The sequence below is a fragment of the Capricornis sumatraensis genome, chromosome 4, assembly GCF_032405125.1.
Source record: "Capricornis sumatraensis isolate serow.1 chromosome 4, serow.2, whole genome shotgun sequence".
NCBI lineage: Eukaryota > Metazoa > Chordata > Mammalia > Artiodactyla > Bovidae > Capricornis > Capricornis sumatraensis.
In genome coordinates, this window is record NC_091072.1 from 31851476 (window position 1) to 31870300 (window position 18825).

At 39.4% G+C, this 18825-nt stretch overlaps 1 protein-coding gene across 9 annotated transcripts in view; it reads right to left on the minus strand.

Annotated features, from left to right (window-relative positions):
• Positions 1-18825, minus strand: part of TENM3 (teneurin transmembrane protein 3) — a 454861-nt gene that overhangs the window by 319491 nt on the left and 116545 nt on the right. Inside the window, exon 5 of one of the 9 annotated variants that reach the window (XM_068971253.1) lies at positions 15556-15594. The exons of the other annotated variants lie outside the window; for them this stretch is intronic. Within the exon in view, the coding sequence (XP_068827354.1) occupies positions 15556-15594 (39 nt within the window). The remainder of the gene's footprint in view (positions 1-15555; positions 15595-18825) is intronic. 9 annotated transcript variants of the gene reach the window in all.

Genomic DNA, 18825 nt, shown 5'->3' on the forward strand with positions numbered 1-18825 from the left:
ATTTTAAAAGGTCAATATTTATTGAATTGTTATAAGCACTAAAGTGTTATAAGAACTACGTACTGTTTTATTTATTTTCTTTACATCCTGCATATTTATTATTAGTGAGCTTTTTTGCATCTTATATTAATAAATCACTGATGTCAAACACAGAGTTTTTACTACATACATATGTATTTACTAAATATATATTTAGTAAACTAAGCTGAATACTCTAGCAGGGTACGGTTACAATTAAAAAGCCAGAAGACTAATGTTCCATTCTCTAAGATTTCAGCAAATATTATTTGCTCCCAAAACATTTTAGTGTCTTACTTTAGTAGTTTGTATAAAACCACTGCGAACATTTATTTCACTCTGCTCAAGCTCTTTCCTTAAGAAAGACTTAATTATTATAAAATAACTTTAATGGCTTATGTAGATCATTTTACTCAACTCTCCTAAGAGTTATGAATCAATATGCCGTTCCCCTGCCCCAACTCCCCAAAAGACCTCAGTGGCATTATCTCAGAAAGCCTGTCTCTAAAATCTGTTAAAGGACTTCCAAAGACTGAAACCTAGTTAATTCAGAGAGTAAGCATCAAAAGAATAGGCACATCCAGGCAGGTAATATTGAGCAATGGAAGGAGGAGAAGGATATTCAAAAAGCTACATCACCAACAAAAATACAAATATATTAATCTTATTTACATGCAAAATAACATGAAGTGGTTACAAGGTAATAAGATTATAAGACAACAACTAATAAATACCATATAGACTTACAGTTCTCTCACAAAACTTGTCTCAAAGCACACATTTCCCCTAAAATCATCTTTCAGTAGCATAAAAAGCCTGAGTGTTTTCACTCTGGAATTTTTCAACTTTAAAAAGTCTAAATTAATATGCTGTAAGAACTACATCTTACTGCCATATTCAGCATAAGCCTGCTCATATTTTAGTAGTTTTAATTCGTTTTTGAAATGAATTGTGAACTTTTCTCCAGAAAGTTTTAAATCTGGAAAGTTACATAATTTCAGGATGCCTTTGAATCATAATGAATATTCCACATTTTGGTGAAACTCACATTTCACGAGTATAGTATTTCTACCTTCTTTCCTTTCAACTGTGAGGGAAACATCTCTATATCTAAAGGTTAATGACTCACTGACAATTATATATGTTTATAAAAGTGTGGCAATTTCTTGGTCTATTTTAAGAACATTTATCCCTTAACATTTTATTAATCATAGTAAGAGCCTCTATTACACTTAACGAGCAACACTTTTTTTCAGGGAAAGGCATTATAGCAAAGTACTTACACAAGTAAAAGATACTTAGACTAAAGTACCCACCAATTATGCTACTCTCCTAAAATAAAGCAATACATTGACTACAGAGGCAATGACTGTTCAGTATTACTGAGTAAAAGTCAGGCAGTAATAGTGGGCCCTCATTCGTCTTTACAATGGTTTGATACAATAATGCTCTTTTTGTGGCATCTCATTTCAAGGTGGTCTCACAGCATCAGGTGGTCTCACAGAATCAGACAGTGAATTTTTTCAAGTTGCAAAATGATAAACTATTTAAATTCACAAGACTATGGCTTTGAGTGGAGAGCAAGAAGATCCTTAAAAATTTCATTTCACTACTTGTTTCAACTATTACAAAACATTCAGCAAATTTTAAGTGGCCCTTTTCTAACATGACAACAATAATTTCAACTGTATGCTTGTAACTTCTCAATAACTTGCACTAAAAGCCAGATGTGAAGGTTGGTTAGTCAGTCATCATGCTTCCAAGATCAGAAAAAAGTAGTTTTGAGTACAAGTGTTCTGGGAGAGGAGGGCTGCTGGAAAATAAAACAAGGAAACAAACAAAACCCTGAATGGAAGACATGGGTCTCTGACCTTGAGTTTAGCATCCAAATTAAAAAAGCAGTAGAATAAATAATTTAACCAATTAAATCTGATGAAAGTAACATATTAAGAGCTCCGTGAAGGCTGTAATGGGTATGTAAGAGATGAGATACTCTGCAACCATTTGCTGGAAGAAAGGAGTAGACAAGGAAGAAAGAAGAAGGTATGCTGGTGGAAAGGACCTGTAGGACACCTTCACGTCTCACAGTCAAAAGAACACCAGTCTGGAAATCAGCTGCAATTTTCAATTCTGGGTCTGCCACGATTGATTATCTGTGTAAATGCAAACAAGTCACTTAATCTTTTTGGATCTTGGTGTTCTTGTTCATTCAAACTGACAAGTATTCACGGAGCGCCGCCAAGGGCCCCAGCACTGTTCTCACTCAAGGATACCAATTTCAAGAGAAACTCCTGCCTTTGTGAAGCTTATATTGAAAAATGTAAAACTTAAGAGGAAGTCAAGAATTAAAAACAGCAACAAGAAAAGTTCATGGTTGGTTTCTTCCTTCCTACTACCTCCCTTTTACAATTTATCCACCAGAGGGATCTCCCAAATATACTGCACAGGTGTTCTATGCCAAATTCCCAACAGATCCCAAATGAACATCAAAATAAACCCTTTCCTCTAAGATTCAAGGTCCTCCATATCCTGGCTTCAACCAACTTCTCTAGCCTTATCTTCCAAATGTCTCTTTCATGAACTTCATGCTCCAAGTAGGTTATTATTTTCTCAAATACGTCGCACATTCCAACTTTTACAGCTCTGCCCACCTGCCTCCTTCAGCCTGCAATGTCTTCTCTCTGTCATTCCTTCCATCAGGCTCAAATATTTTCTCGATACAACACTATGATTTTCTGAGTAGGAGAGAAATAAGATCAAGGAGACCCCAAGAAAGATGATTTGCTTTGGGGGTACTAAAGAGGAAAGTTAACAGTCAGGGAGGCTAGTGAGAAGTACACTATCAAATACGATTGAGTGCAATCACATTTGCATGCATGCATGCTAAGTCTCTTCAGTTGTGTCCGACTCTATGCGACCCCATAGACGGCAGCCCACCAGGCTCCTCCGTCCCTGGGATTCTCCAGGCAAGAATACAGGAGTGGGTTGCCATTTCCGTCTCCAATGCATGCACGCATGCTAAGTCGCTTCAGTCATGTCCGACTCCATGCAACCCTATGGATAGCAGCCCACCAGGCTCCTCTGTCCACAGGATTCCCTAAGCAAGAATACTGGAGTGGGTTGCCACTTCCTTCTCCAGGGGATCTTCCCAACCCAGGAACTGAACCCAGGTCTCCTGCATTGCAGGCAGATTCTTTACCGACTGAGCTATGAGAGAAACGTGATAGAGGTGGCTGTAAGCCCCTCAAGCTCTCCTCCCATCCTTCTCCTCTCTCTCCCTTCCTCCAGCCCCCAAGCAACTACTGATGTGTATTTGATACACGTCCTTCTCAGGCACAGAACTTCAGTGTTTTCCTGTGTATTTCAACTCACCACCTCAAATAGTTTGGCCTAAAGTTAAAGCAGGCTGATTTTCATGGCTGACATATATTTTGACAATGTGCATCCGACTCTCAGATACTGTCTTTAATTGGGTTATGAGTGTCCAAACTGTCAAAAAAGACATGTAACAGAAGAATTCTCCTAAATGGAACAGCTTAATATACACAGAATTTTACTCTTTGTGAATTTAAGAACAGAGAAATAATTTAATATTTGTCTCAAATTTAACTTTACTCAGTTTTAAGGTTCTCTGTAGGGTCACAGTGGTTTTATCAGACCTTAGAACTAGTTATCTCTGTCTCAGAGTATTTCCATTTCCACACTGCAGAGATTAATAAAATCTTCAAGTGGTCTCCTCCCATTGAGGCATCTCATTAGAGTCTAAACTGGACCCCAGGCACTTAGAGGTAGATATCTTCTTATTGTTAATTGAGATATTCTCAGAAATAGGGGCTGGAGATGCATTTTATAAAATACATACAAGTAGATGCTTTTTATATGAAAAGATACTACCAACTTACTTTCTCCATAGATATACTGTAAAAATCTTTAATATTAACTCTATCCATGTTCTGCCTTTACTGAGGTAGAAAGATATTGTACATTTACAATTCTAATGCCTAGTCTTGAGAAACTGAGGCATACTGAAATAAATAAATATTATAAATCAGCATTTAAATAAACCAGGTGTTTATACTGATATCTGAGCATGAAAGTAAATAATTTTTTTTTCAGTTTATGAAAGACCTAGCACCTTGAGTCCCCATTTCTACCTGGAAGCATAAAAGTAAAGATTGAGTTTAGCTTTCTGTATGCGAAGTAATATGCATGAAATTTAAATTTACTTTAAAGAAATCAAACTTATTATCACATCTTTATAGGCCTTAGTAGTTTTAAAAAGTCTAAGAACTGTTTAAACAATTATATATTAGAAACAACTATAAAGTTTTAGTTTCTCAATTTCTATATTTAATTGTACTGCCCATCAAAGGTTCAGTTCTTTATCTTGAATGTAATGCCACTCAAATCTTGAAAAAATACTAGAATTTATCCACATGAAAATCATTGCCTTATACAGGCCACCTCAGGCCTTACCACCTTTTTCAGCAAGTACAATCATATCTCAATATATAGTTGATATTCCCCCTTTGAAAAGGTCTCATGGAATATATTTATCTGTAGTAAATACTCTCTTTCTAAGATCTAATATTATGAAATAGCCAAACTTTGATTTGTCAAGCCCGTGAAGAAAGGTAAACAGTCAAACTAGCTAAGCTGGTATTTGGTCAAAATGAGACATGCCTGTATAACAAGAACTATTTTTGTCTGTGCCTTGCAAATAAACTCAATTTCAAGAATAGCTTCAAAAAAGTTTTGGTCACGGTACTATGATGAAACTTGAGAACAGTAATTATCTATTCATAATGAGCACAACCACCTTCACTTTCAGAATCTCTATTACCACCAAAGATAGGTACAGCAAGCATACATGCTCCACAGCACAAGCCCCGTTTCCCTGGAAGCTGGTGAGAAAGGATCCTCCTTTCCCAGATTAGCTCTGCAGGGGATGTTTTCTCTTCCTATTCCTTAGGCAAGTCAAATTAACAAAAAAAGCCATCATAAAGCCCCACCAATGAGGGGGTGTGAGGGTGTCCCTCACTAATGACACCCTCACAGAAATCCAAATATTCGCATAGAAGCAGGACAAATATATGAAAATAAGCTAACTCATGAGCACACAATGCAAATATTTATTGTGTATTTTACTGTACATGATGTGTCTTATTACCATTTGTCTGATTTTCTTTTTTTTAAAGAATGTTGAATCAACTGAAGAAATTCTACAGGACTTTTGCAACAATCCACACTGCTTAAAGCCCCTGATCTGGTTTACTTCCCTCTTCTGACAACTTTTCCAAGGTCACACCACCAGATAATGGTTTCAATGCTAATTTATCTGACTTCCTAAGCAGAAGTTCTTAGCAGATCAAAACTTAGAAAAAAAAGAAAGAAAGAAAGAAAGAAGGAAAAGAAAAGATAAAAAAAAACCACCAGAGTAGCCTTGGGCCCAAATAAATCAACACAAACATAATTTATCATTTTGCCAGGTTCAATAATTACCATTTTGATGTGTTAATAGCCTTTAATAGTAAAGGCATTAGTCATCAATTAAATAAACAAACCATTAAATGGGGAGAATTGTCAATAAAGGCATTATCTACTAATTTTCTAATCAATGATGCTAATCATTGCTGGATATTAACCAAGGTGTGAACATTACCTATATCACAGATGATCACCTATGATCATGGTTCACTAAAAAAAAAACAACAAGGAAGATTAAAAACAGCACAACACTAAACACATACGCTTTCAATAAGTACTTGCTGGTAAATTACATGATTTGCCTTGAACAGATATGGAAATAGTAACATTCAATGGTGACTATATTTAGGAACCGTTGCACAGTGGCAAAATTCTATTCTGTAACAGGAAAAGAAGCTACATATAACGCAAAGTTAGGACCAAAGTCCTAACAAAATCTAATTTGACATTTAAAGTGAAGGCAGAATTCAGTAATAAAGGATGATATAAAATTTGAGATTAGGAGCAACCTGCCGTTATTCTTCAGTAGCTGAATAACCTTATGCAAAGCACTTAATCTCTTTAAGCCTCAATTTTCTCATCTATGAAATAGGGAGTAAGAATATTTATGCGGGCTTTCCTGGTGGCTCAGTGGTAAAGAATCTGCCTGCCAATGCAGATGTGGGTTCAAATCCTGGGTCAGGAAGAGTCCCTGGAGAAGGAAATGGCACTCCACTCCAGTATTCTTGCCTGGAAAACCCCATGGACAGAGGAGCCTGGTGGGCTACAGTCTACGGGGTCTCAAGAGTCAGACATGACTGAGGGACTGAGCATGCAAGAATATTAATACTTCATGAGCCATCTTCTATATTTCAGGTGTTCTGAGGTGTTGTAACAATTTATCTTAATGCCAGAGTGGACTGGAAGGATTCTGGGTTCCAGTTCCTTCTAACGGAGGGATGGGGTGCTCATCCTCAAGGGAGAGCAGGAGCTCCTCGTAGGCACGAGCACCATGTCTAACTGTCGTTGTTCAGCTGCTATGTTGTGTCCGACTTTGTGACCTCATGGACCACAGCACACCAAGCTTCCCTGTCCTCCAGTCTCCTGAAGCGTGCTCAAGTTCATGTCCACTGAGTCGGTGATGCTATCTAACCATTTCATCCTCTGCCGCCCTCTTCTCCTTTCGCCTTTAATCTTTCCCAGCATCAGTGGCTAGCAATGTACATAACTCCTCTAGGCCTCAAGTTTCCCCTCTTTGAAATGGAGCTTGTGAGAGCGTTTAACTCTCATTCTGAAGGTGAGATAAAAAGAATATCCACAGAAAAGGTTTAGCACAGAGACGAGGACAAAGTACACAAGAAATCAAATATTAGACTTGCTTCTCCACTTATAAAATATGTAGTCCAGATTAGGTAATCTTGAAGATTCTCTTCAGTTCCCAAAATTTCTAATTCAATTTCACAGGAGGAGTTAGTAAAAAAAAATTTTTAATTTTATGAGGGTTTTTTGTTGTTGTTGCTGTTGTTGTTCTTAAGGTCGATTAAGATGGGGTGAAAGAGTACAAATATGGAGTCTCTTTTTGGTCCTTCTGGCATACCTTACCTGTTAACTTTTCGGTAACAAAAACATTAAAGTGTGTACTAGCTATTGCTCCAAATATATATTCCAAAGGATATATCTTCCTTGCTTTACCCACCCAAAAGACAGTGCCACTAGATATGTTTACCAGTTTAAAAAACCAGAATCAGAAATATTTTATCAGTGAGTTTAAGTTCCACATGTATCCATGCATGAAATGTTAGCAAAATTTTTTCCTTACTCTAATTCAGTGTACTGGCTTTCTTAAAAGTCCTTAACTATGGAAATTAATATTCTGCTTCACTCAAACACCTAATACCTAATTGGAATTTAGCTACCCCAAATTCTCATCTGACCAGAAATGCAGAGAAATGGAGGCATTAGACCAAAAAGGCTTCTGAAAGGCCAAAACTCATAAAGCTAATAAAATTAGCTCTGAGAATAGTCTTGGCTCAGAACCTTTCCATTGCTATTTTATGCAAAAATTATAACAACAGAATCACTTTGGCTGTTTCTTGACAGAGTGAAAGTGAAAGTCACTCAGTCATGTCCGACTCTTGGCGACCCCATTGACTATACAGTCCATGGAATTCTCCAGGCCAGAATTCTGGAGTGGGTAGCTGTTCTCTTCTCCAGGGGATCTTCCTAATCCAGGGATCGAACCCAGGTCTCCTGCACTGCAAGCAAATTCTTTACCAGCTGAGCTACAAGAAGCAAAAGCTGACAGCATGACAAGGGAAGAAAATGGAAAACCCATCTAAAAACTTGTACTTGAACTACATAGGTCATTAAGAATTCTCAGCAGTGTAATATCTAGACTAGGTCTGCAATCACAGAGCTCACACAGTCCTACATTCAGATCTCTGTTTCACCATTTTTGACCTGTGTAATGCTGAATTTATTTAACTTTTCTATGTAAGAATCTGTCCATCAGTACAATGCAGAAATCCCTTCTAAGAGGGATTTTGTGAGACTGAAATGATATGTATAAAGCATTTTGCATAGATTAAGGACTCAAAAATGATAGTTAAAAGTAATAGCAAACACTGTCATGTGAGGCTTTAGACTATGGATACTTAACCCTCACCAACTTCAGACAAAGCCATTATCCTGACAGAGAACAAGATAATTGATGTGAATAATGATGACCTTCCATTACCAAGAAGTGAAGTTGTATTTAAAATATTCGTTCGGTAAGCATTCAACAACATTTATTGAATGACTACTATTTTCTCAGCTTCCAGCTGCAGGTGGGTATCCATGAGAGAGACACAGCTGCGACCTGAAAGACCATGTCCCCCTAGTGGAGGGAGGAGACAGAACTGTAAACAATTACAGCGTAATGTGTATGTAGTAACAGAAATCTGTCCCAGGTGCCGCGGAAATCTACAAGCAGCAGCCAGCTCTACCTGGGGCAAAGAGCAAAGGCTTCCGAGAAGACATGCCCAGCAAGTAGGATCTTGAAAGATCCATGAAAAGGCAGGAAAAGGTGTAAGTGGCACCAACCAGGTGAAAACGCTGAAGCATGGATGGAAAGGTACAAGTGGAAAAGGCACAGGGAGGGATGACGAGAAAGGCCCGATTAAACATGCTAAGGAAACCTGGATCCAACCCAAAGGGCATAACAAAGATTTTTAGGCAGGGATGTGCCAGGCTTGGAAGTATGATTCAAACTGACAACTCTGATCATAGTGTGGAGGTTGGATTAAAAGAGAGAAGGCAGGGGAACCAGGTTAGAAGGCTGATGAAAAAGTCTACACGTGAGAGGAAGAGAGCCTGAATTCAGGTTCTAACTGTGAGATCAGAGTAAAGAGAAGTTTGGGGTTGGGGGGGGTTCATTTTAAACATATTTCAATTCAGCATGTTCGTTTTCAAAATTTAAAGACTCCTTAAAGACATAATCCTTTGCGATCAAGAAAATGTGACTTGCCTGATGGTACTATTTTTGGTGATTTTTAGTGTTATATAATTCATAGCATGATGGCAGGGTGATACCTCTAACCAAGTTTGAAATCGCATTCTAGGAATTTTGCCAATGGACCCACCTTTTCCTTCTTTATGGTAAGATTTATACTTAGTTCTGATTAACTTAATAAACAGCAAAAAGTAAAGCATGAGCTCCAATCGGTATGTTTGAGGGCTTTGCCTAGGAAAACAATCTTGTATGCTGCACTTAATCGCTTTAACTGGCGTTTCCAGAAATGTTAGATCTTGTACTGCATTTAATAAAACTCGTCCTATTAGTGAACAATACTTGTTCAAATATTGATGCTAGAATTCCATTTTAATGGAGTTGACATAAAAGACATGACAAGGAAAATCTTTGCCATAAAGTGAACAAATCTAAACTATAAATCTTCCTGTTCGGTTTTGCCTTTTCTGAGGGAAGTGATGAGTCCAGAACAGCAGCAACAGAACTACTAAAACCTGAAGACGGGTCAAGTCAATATACTGAGGCACTTGTTAAAACAAACATGATTCCCACTGCAAAAACTGAGGTTGGCAAGTCTCTCCTTTTAATAGCTGAGAAACAGTTTTAAAGTAGCAGAATGGCAGCTTCTTTGCAAAGAGACTAATCATCACCATTAAAAGATCCTTAAAAGCAAATACAGAACGGTCAGTCAGCTCGATCACGTTAATTTTTAATGAAGGAATATCTCCATACCTATCAACAGATGAGATGAATGCATGAAGGAAAATCTACTATCAATAAAAAAGAAGTGAATTTTTAATATTCCCCTTCCCTTGGACTGCCTATGATGAGAGGAAACAATATTTGAAAACACAGAGAAGGAAACAGGAAAAGTGGGACGTGACGATGTGTCAGTGATAAAACAAGCAGGGGTGGCCATCATAAAAAAGCCAGTGGCTCTTTCTCCCTCCATCAAGGTCACTCTACAGATGGTGGGCTCAGTAAGATGATAATGCATTTAACCACTTTCCTTGCATCTGACTTCGAGCTCACAAATCCAAGTGGCCTTGTTTAACTACCCTGGCCTTTCAGCATTTCCCTGAACAAAGATAATTAAGGAGATGGTACTGCCCCCTACTACTACAAGAACTGAAAGACAAATAAACTTTTAAGAATACTGCCAGGTGTCGACTCCACTAATGTACAATTTTTAAGCGGGAGGTAAAATGAAATAATGGTTAAATAACTAGAAAAGGTTAACAGTGATACGTTTGTTATGTACGGGAGTTTTGCTTTATTTCAAATAAAAAGCTTAAAAAGAGTTCCAGGCTCTACCTTACAGGTCTCAAGACAGCGGATTCCCTCTCTCCCAGCTGAAAGTTCAAGATTATGGAAAAAAGGGGCTGTGCTGGAACTAACATGACAAAGTGTCATGGAAATGTCCACACATTATTTTAATTTTTTAAAATTTCAGGTCAAGATGTCTGAATAGAAAAAATGCAAGCACTGCTCTACATCAGCTTTTGTTAGTCATTTTGGAATACTCTATAATACATCATGGCTTCTAAATGTACAGAACAAGACTTTTGTGTGAAACTATTTAATTTTAAGAGAGGGGAATAATAACATTTAACAGGGAAACTTTTTAAAATAGCATAGCATCTGGTTTCCCAAACTCAACTATTATTTAAATGTGATGAGCCCTCAAATATTTGTGTACACTTTTCAATTATTATTCTTCCCTTGGGAAATAAATTTCCCATCAGTAATATCCATGCATAAATGGTTTCTGTGATACCAAAGATGTCGCTGTTTCCTTCCTTTTATAGTAAAAAGTAAGAGTAGATAATTCAAAACTTACATATACAGGATTGGTAACTAAGCAGCTAGGTTTCTAACTAAAATCAACATATAAACACTAATTTTCAAACAAGTGGTTTCTTCTAAATCTTAACATATATACAATTTCAAGGTTTACTAAATATATACATTATCTAATCACTTCAACACATCAAAATGTTGATCTCTATGGGGGAAAACCAATTTTGACATGTCAAAAAACAAATACCACCTACCAAATACCTAAACTGAGATTTCATGTTGAAAGGCCTTAGACATAAATTTTATAATAAATTTTCATTTTAGACAAAACTACCACAGAAGTCATACAAATCTCATCTATTTTATATTATATATTACTACAGAAATCTGTAATGCCAGGCAAGTTGATAAAACTAAATTATCATGAGTATTTACTGTAAAACACCGGTTTTAGAAAACAGAATCAAGTGTCATTTTGGCTTTAAAATAGTCAATATTTGAGGATATGGAGTTATTTTATATATAATCACTTAAGATTGATAAAAATGTTTCTGTTTACATGGTTTGGATTTGTCCAAATTAATGTGAGAGCAAAAAACTTGCTGATAAGCCTAATCTAAACCTTTGGGAACCTCTGGCTCATCTCTCCCATTCCTCTAACAGCCCTTATCCATCAAGTCCTTTTGGGGAAGTTCCTCAACTTGTATTTATGATTGCTACTGGATCAGCTAAGAACCAGGTCACTGGAAGATCTAACTCATTAAACACTCCAATAGTTGTGGCTTAGCTCTAACTGTGTAGAAGCTGTGGGCTAACCCAGAAGGGTACAGCTAACATCATGCTTAGAAAAAAAATCCTACCACCCCTGATTTACTTACCTACGTTCTCACTTCGACATTTACTCTGTCTCCTTCATGGTACCAAATGCACAATATCTAAATATTTTATTTCTCGAGTGTTTGGTGCGAAAGCACTCATATCTGCATATACGTATTTGCACAAAGAGTAAGAAATCCAGAGTAAAGCAGTAGTATACCATATTAGCGTAAAATTTAAACTTTTATAAAAAGAGGGAAAAGTTAATAAAAACTACTGTTAGACAAAAATTTTAAAGAAATATACTGCTCTACATTTAGCATTTAGGTTTAGATTGTCAAAAAGGTGGTTTGTTAAAAACCTTTATCCACAATTGTTTAAAGTTTAGAAGATAAAATAAATTATAAAAGGGCTGATGCTCCAAAGCCCAATCTCTTAATTGCTGATCAGAACTGAAAATAGATCTTTTTTCCTCCACTAACTGAATGAGTCTGGTTAAACCTTGTGAAATACACTTTAGAAAATGCAAGAATACAGCTTAGAACAGGTTCTTTAATTTGGGTCATTTTCTGTTACTTGCAATAGTGACGGGTGCTTAGCAACGCTGTTCTGGTGGCCCTTTTAAGGAAATGAATACCTGGAATACAGCATTTTAATCTATTTTATGGCATTAATTATCAAGATCACTACATTTAGACAAGCCTCCTTTGCCACTTCCCTACATTATGAAAGAAAGGAATCCTGTGATAAATTGAATATGTTATTTCAGATGACAGAAGATCCTGTGCACATCCCTTAGCAAGTAAAAATACGTAAGAACATAAAAACTAACAGTAAAGAGAAGTCACAGAAAGGGTGAGTTGAAATGTTTAGACAAGGATCCTACACTGAAAATCAGTGTTCAGACATCTGCAAAGGTCCATAGGAAGTTGAGTTTCTCTTTCTCGATCTTTGAGGAAAATTAAATTCTATTATGCCATGCACTAGGCCACTGAAATGTAACGAGACACAACGGAAATGTAGCTAAGATTTTATCTGATAAAGATTTGCTGAGTCTTTTAAATACTGATTTTATAGAAGAGGACTCTAACATGAGACATGTTCACAAAGAACATCATTTCAGTCATGACCAAGTTACTCACATTCAATTTATTTTAAAGTGCTCAAAGGATTAACAATCGAGAAGACAAGGAAATCAGATAAAATCCAGACTTACCAAGTATTTTTAAGAAATCAAACTGCCAGGTTACACTCTGTAAACACGCCCATTCACATCTTATTAATAATCACCAAAATAGGTTTAAGAATGTAGTAATTAAAAACACTTGGAATACGACTTTCTACTTTTTTTTCAGATCTCAATTATCATTGTTAAAAGTACAACTCTTCTAACTTTTTCCTCATAATTACACAGTTCATTTCAGATTTCTTATCCTAAAGGAAGGTATCAGTCTTATACACCACCACCCTCTTCGATCTTTACAGCTAATAAGACAGCAAGTGACTCTCTCTTTGTCTACAATGGATCCTAATTTCAGTCGTCAGTGGTCAATTTTTAAAAGCTTTTAACACTTAGGCTCCAAAGCTGAGAAAGGAACCTGGTAAATAACCTGCGATCATATTTTTTAAGTTTCATTCTACCGGTTAATCAGCTTCCTTTTAAATGAAACATACTTCACACTTGATTTCAAATTTATCATCAAACTGTGTAAACCACAGCATATAATGGGATAACACCAGCATTTCTCAAGTTTTTAACCTCTTAAAACTGACAGACTCTTACTTGGGGTTCGGAGGTTTTGAACAGTACAGTTGCCTCTTAATGCCTGGGAACCCGCAGAAAGAGCAAAATGTGTGGCACAATATAGGCTGCACTAAAATAGTCTCCTACCAGGAGGGAGGCTTAGTAAGTTCGCGGTATTTCTCAACTGCCTTCTCTGGATAATTTCAATCCTTTTCTTAAGGGCTACTTTAACAATTAGCACACAGAGGTCTCTGGATGGCTTTCTGAAACACTGAAAACCAGAGAACAAAAGGTTTATTTTAAAAATGAAAACCTTGGCTTGTACAACTCCAGACGTGAATCTGCTTTCAATTACTGAAAGTATTTCCACTTCAGTGGAAGGGGATCAAATCTTCAACTACACCATCTTAAGGCACTGAATTTGATTATTTTCTGTACATATCATTTAGGAGATATTCCAGAGGGGGCAAGGCTGGAAATCCGACTTAGCATTCTGAAAGCTGCCACAGATCTTTGTTTTATTCTAGTAAAACACATACATAAATGGGGCAATGAATTTTACTTCAACAGAAAGTGTGCAAGCTCCCACCCCCCGCCCCAGAAATCATTCCCAACTCGTTCTTCCACGGGAGTAACCTGCACTGAAGCACAACGGTAAAGTTGGATTCGTTTTAAAGGCTGCCCTGCAAAAATCCTCTCGTGGCAAAATTCACACCCTAAGTATTTCGCAGAAGAAAAACTGCTCTTTTCATTACTAGCCGGATAATTTTGTGCCTTTCCACCCCTCCCACGGAACCACTGGCATGATGGATTTTAGTTCAGGAAACCAAAGGACTGACTGATTTCGGCTCAATGCAGATTAAAAAACTCAACAGACATAAATTATCCAAAACCACTAGAGCTCAAGATGCGCGCCCCCACGAATTCAACACCGCACACCGCAAAAGTCACCGAAGGCCGGAAAAACGCCAGCTTCCCCTCCCGGGTGAGCGCGGGATACCACTCATAAAACAGCCACCTAATTAAAAATCCCCGGGAACAAAAGACTCCATGCTCCCCGCGGCTATACCTGCAACCGCTCCGAGTGCTCAGGAGTCCGGGAGAAAGTTCAGCCTCCACCTCCTCTCGCCACCCCCCCCAAAAGATGGCCCCTCAGGGGTTAAAATGCCACCTTATTTCGGATGCTAATGTGGCCTCGGCCCCGATTCCCACCGGCGCGGAGCGCCTCCTCCCCTCTCGACCCCACCGGGGAGGAGATCGCGGCCGCCGCGGTCTCCGGGCGCTAACAAGCGATCGAGCCGCGCGATCCAGCCGCGCGGGGAGCCGCGCGAGGAGCCGCCCAGGCCGCCGGGCCGCCTGGCCGCCGCTCACCCACCTTGCCGCGGCGCGCCCTCGCTGTGGCCGTGCGGAGCCGAGCCCAGCGTTGCCAAGTTGCCTCGGTCTGGAGCGTATCATGTTACAGCGCCGGGCTCGGGGCTCCGGCTGCGAGCGGCAGCCAGACATGATAGGCTGAGGCTCCTCTGTTTACACCCGGCCGCCGAGGGGGCGGCGGCGGCGGCGCTTAACCCCTTCGCGCCGGGCCGGGCCGGGGCGCCGCCGCCGCCGCCCCGCTGGCCCCGCGCCCCGCCGCCCGCGCTCCCGGTCGCCGCCCCCTGACCCTCCCCTTCTACACACACACACACACACACACACGCATGCACGCATGCATGCATGCATGCGGCCCGGGCCATCTCCACGGCCATGCCCCACGCCGTGTGAAAACTGCATCCCAAACTGGTTCCAGGCATGCTCTTAAGACCCCAATTGGAGGTATTCCACACACACACACACACACACACACACACACACACACACACACACACGCGTGCGCGCGCGCACACACACACACACACACACACACACACACACACACGGACACGCAGACTCTCAAACATCAATATTCCCTCCTGGGCTTTTGCAGGTTGCAGTAGATTTTTTTCCAAATCGGTTTTTCTCCAGAAGCGCGACTTTGCTGTGCTTACAAAAGAACCTCTTTCCCCAGCACAAGAATGAGCCTCGACCCCCCTGAGCCGCCACCCGGTAAACCTCACACGGCGGCGGCGTGGACTTCATCCGGATGCGAGCGGTGGCCGCGTGCCCCCCTCGTCGCGGCCAAACTAAGTCTTGGAGCTGGCGGGACGCTCTGCTGGGGAAGGTGGGCGGCGGGGGTCCAGGTGGCGGGAGGGGTCGCCAGCGGGGCCTGGAGTCCAGCGGCGGCGGCGGGCGCGGCTTGTGTGTGCATGTGTGTGTGTGTGTGTGTGTGTCGCTTGGGAACTGCAGCGGGGACCGACTCGGCCCGGATCGCCCCTCGGCCTGGGCTGCTGGCGCTCGGCCACTCAGGTCGGCCCTGGGGCCCCCTGGGCGGGCGGCAGGGCTGCTGCGCGAGCCTATGGTGCTCTCCAGGGCCTCGGACCCCATCCACGCCAGCCAGGGGCCCCGGGGAGGGGAGGAGGGCCCCGGGGTTGGAAGCATGTGCTCAAGTGGTCTGAGCTAACTCTGAATGATGCACCAGGGCTGGACAACCGTATCTGGAATACCTGATGGGGCTTCCTTTACTTTTAAATGCAAGACACTTGACACTGCAAGATCTTACATTTTAATTTTTTTTAATTGCCTTTTTCTCCCTCTAGACCCACTTTTATCATGATTTTTGCATTGCCTCTGGGACAGCGTCCCTCTTCCCTTTAATTTCTCTTTCTTCTAGAACATTCCATCTCCTTCAGCCTCTTCCTCCATTTAACCAAGAAGACTTCTTGGTTAAATGAGAGAGATTGACCTGTGTTTTCTTCCAGTCCCTCCAAACCCCGCAAGTATTATTATGAATAAAGAAACAACACAAGCAGCATTTACAAAACCAGGATCAATCAACATAACCCTTACCTCATTAGCCGTCATTCCACATTTTAACTCTCATCTAAAAATAGTACACCAAAAAAGGACTACTTAACAAAGCATCTGTGTTTTTCCTTCATTTGTGAATAAGACACAAGAAAGATTATATTCTTTCCTCATCTCCATGATCCAACAACTGAAATTTCTTTTCCCTCTTTAGGTTTTCTTTACTTTAACTCTGGCCACTTTTTAAAGGTAAAGCTACAGCCTTGTGACTACAGCTCACCTACCTCTTACTGGATACCTTTCCTGTCCAGGTTTCATTACCATCTAACGTCCATTGTCATTCATGGAAATGTCTGATGTTTCTCAGTGTGGAAGCAAGCTCTCTGCACCTCAGTGATCTTCTCTTTCAGTAACAATGACTCTTCTCCAATCGCAGCTCACAAACACATTATATTATATGATTATTGCAAGCATCCTGCTTATTCTTTCCTGAGTGATCAATGTCTCCATTCTTTAACAAAGACATCATTAAGATATCAGAGAAAGTATTTTAACATTCCTTTGGCACAGTCTAAATTTCAAACTTATTTCAAGGTTTTGAAATTCTCCTTAGTAAAGAACAATAGGTATTTTGTGGGGGTACTGAAAGACTTCTAAGTTCTTAAGCAAATATCTTCCTAAGTCATAATATTTTGAAAAGGATCCTTACACGAATGACTGTAATGTGTGTGACTCTTGGGGGGGGGGGTTTGCCTGAAGTAATTGCAAATAAATACTATAGAACAGTTATAGGTCCTGTAATATGAAGAAAACGCATTCAACTGGAATCTAAGAAGAATTAAATAGGTACAACATTGCACCTTTAGAATTTCCTTAGACCCATGGGCTTGTGAATGCTTCAGATATATACTCTCCCCGTGTTTTTGATGCCACCAATGATCAGATCTGGATTTGAACTAGAACATTAGGAGACAGGAAGATAAACACTCTAACTGAGGAATGAAAGGTTTTTAAATCTTAAATCACCGCTTGGGTCAAGATAAATCTCAAGAAGACTGATATTTGGCATGCTCATTTCCCCAGATAAATGCTATGTAAATTGGTCACTGATGAATAGCATTTATTAAAATTCCAATTTAACATACTAATTAAGCCATGCCAATCTACAAATATCAGATACAGGTAAGGTAAATTTTTTATGGAACTACATTGGAATCTTCTACTTGTATATCTAATTCTATCTTTTCTGAATACAAAACTAATTATTTTCAAACTGGACCAAGACATTACCCCTTGAGAATGATCAAGGGCTGACTTTGAACACAGCTGAGCAGCAGCAGCAGCAGCAGCAGCCCATGGGGAAGGAAAGGGAGAGATGGGATTTTAAACAGTTTCTATGGCTAAAAAGTGAAGGACTGTTTCCATATATATCTTCCCAAGAAAAGATACAAGGTTTTCTGGCCACACCCATCCCTGCATTAAATCACTGCCATCTTTTCAATATTGGGGCCCACTGAAGAATCCCATACCCAGACACATAATAAGGCACACATTAAATGTGAACTTTTATTTCCTATTGTTTGCCATATTGCTGCTGTCAGGAATAATTAGCCTTATGGATACTGCCTTCTATAACTTAAGCATTTCTTATCTGAGATCTGCAGAATTCCCCGCAGTTCCATGAGCAGACACTATCAAATATGTTGAATTATGTGGCTATTTTATGTTGTAAATAAATAACCACATGGAATCATACTTGTGCTGTTAAATGAATTTTACTTATAACTGAATTTAGTTCTTTAGGCATAAAAGCCTAATGACTGCACACCACGAAAAAGATTTTTAAAAATGCATGAACCAAATCAAATCAAAGCAAATTGTGTTTTAGAAAAAAAAGTCCATGCGTGAGCTGTTACTTCAAATTGGCACCAACTTAGCTTTAATATTAAGAGTTCTTCTGACCTTTTGCTACATAGGCCCAAAGCCATGAAGAAAAAATAGAGTTTAACCAAAACTGGGATGATTATCTTCTTGCTAATGGTTAAGCACCAAATCCGTATTTTCAGAGATGCTCATAAAAAATCATAATCAAACACTTTTAGCTGTGTTATATATGTGAATGTGATAAAAACTAACATTGAGCACTTTGTATGACTGTCACTATACTGAACATTTGACATATACAATTTTTATTAATTTTCTAAAGCCCTAGTGAGAAAGTAATATTATTATCCTATTTTATAAATGAGGAAACCAGAGCTCAAAGAGCCCACATGGAGTGTCAGAGACTAAACCCAGCCCCAGGTCCTCAACTTAACTCATTTCACTAAACACTTAGTATCGACTCATTAGTAAAAACTGGCATTAGGAGTGTAGTTCACTTTCGAAATAAGATTCGTCAGGATAATCCACACCAAGGATTTGAAAACATGATAGTCAATTTTAAAAACTGATCATTTGTGGATTTGGGAGGGGGAAAAAAGAAGAGGCACCACATCTGATTTCTCCTATGTTTTGAAGCTGCTTTTGGAGTTAAGGGAACGAGTAATATGGGCTTCCCTGGTGGCTCAGCGGTAAAGAATGCAGGAGACGC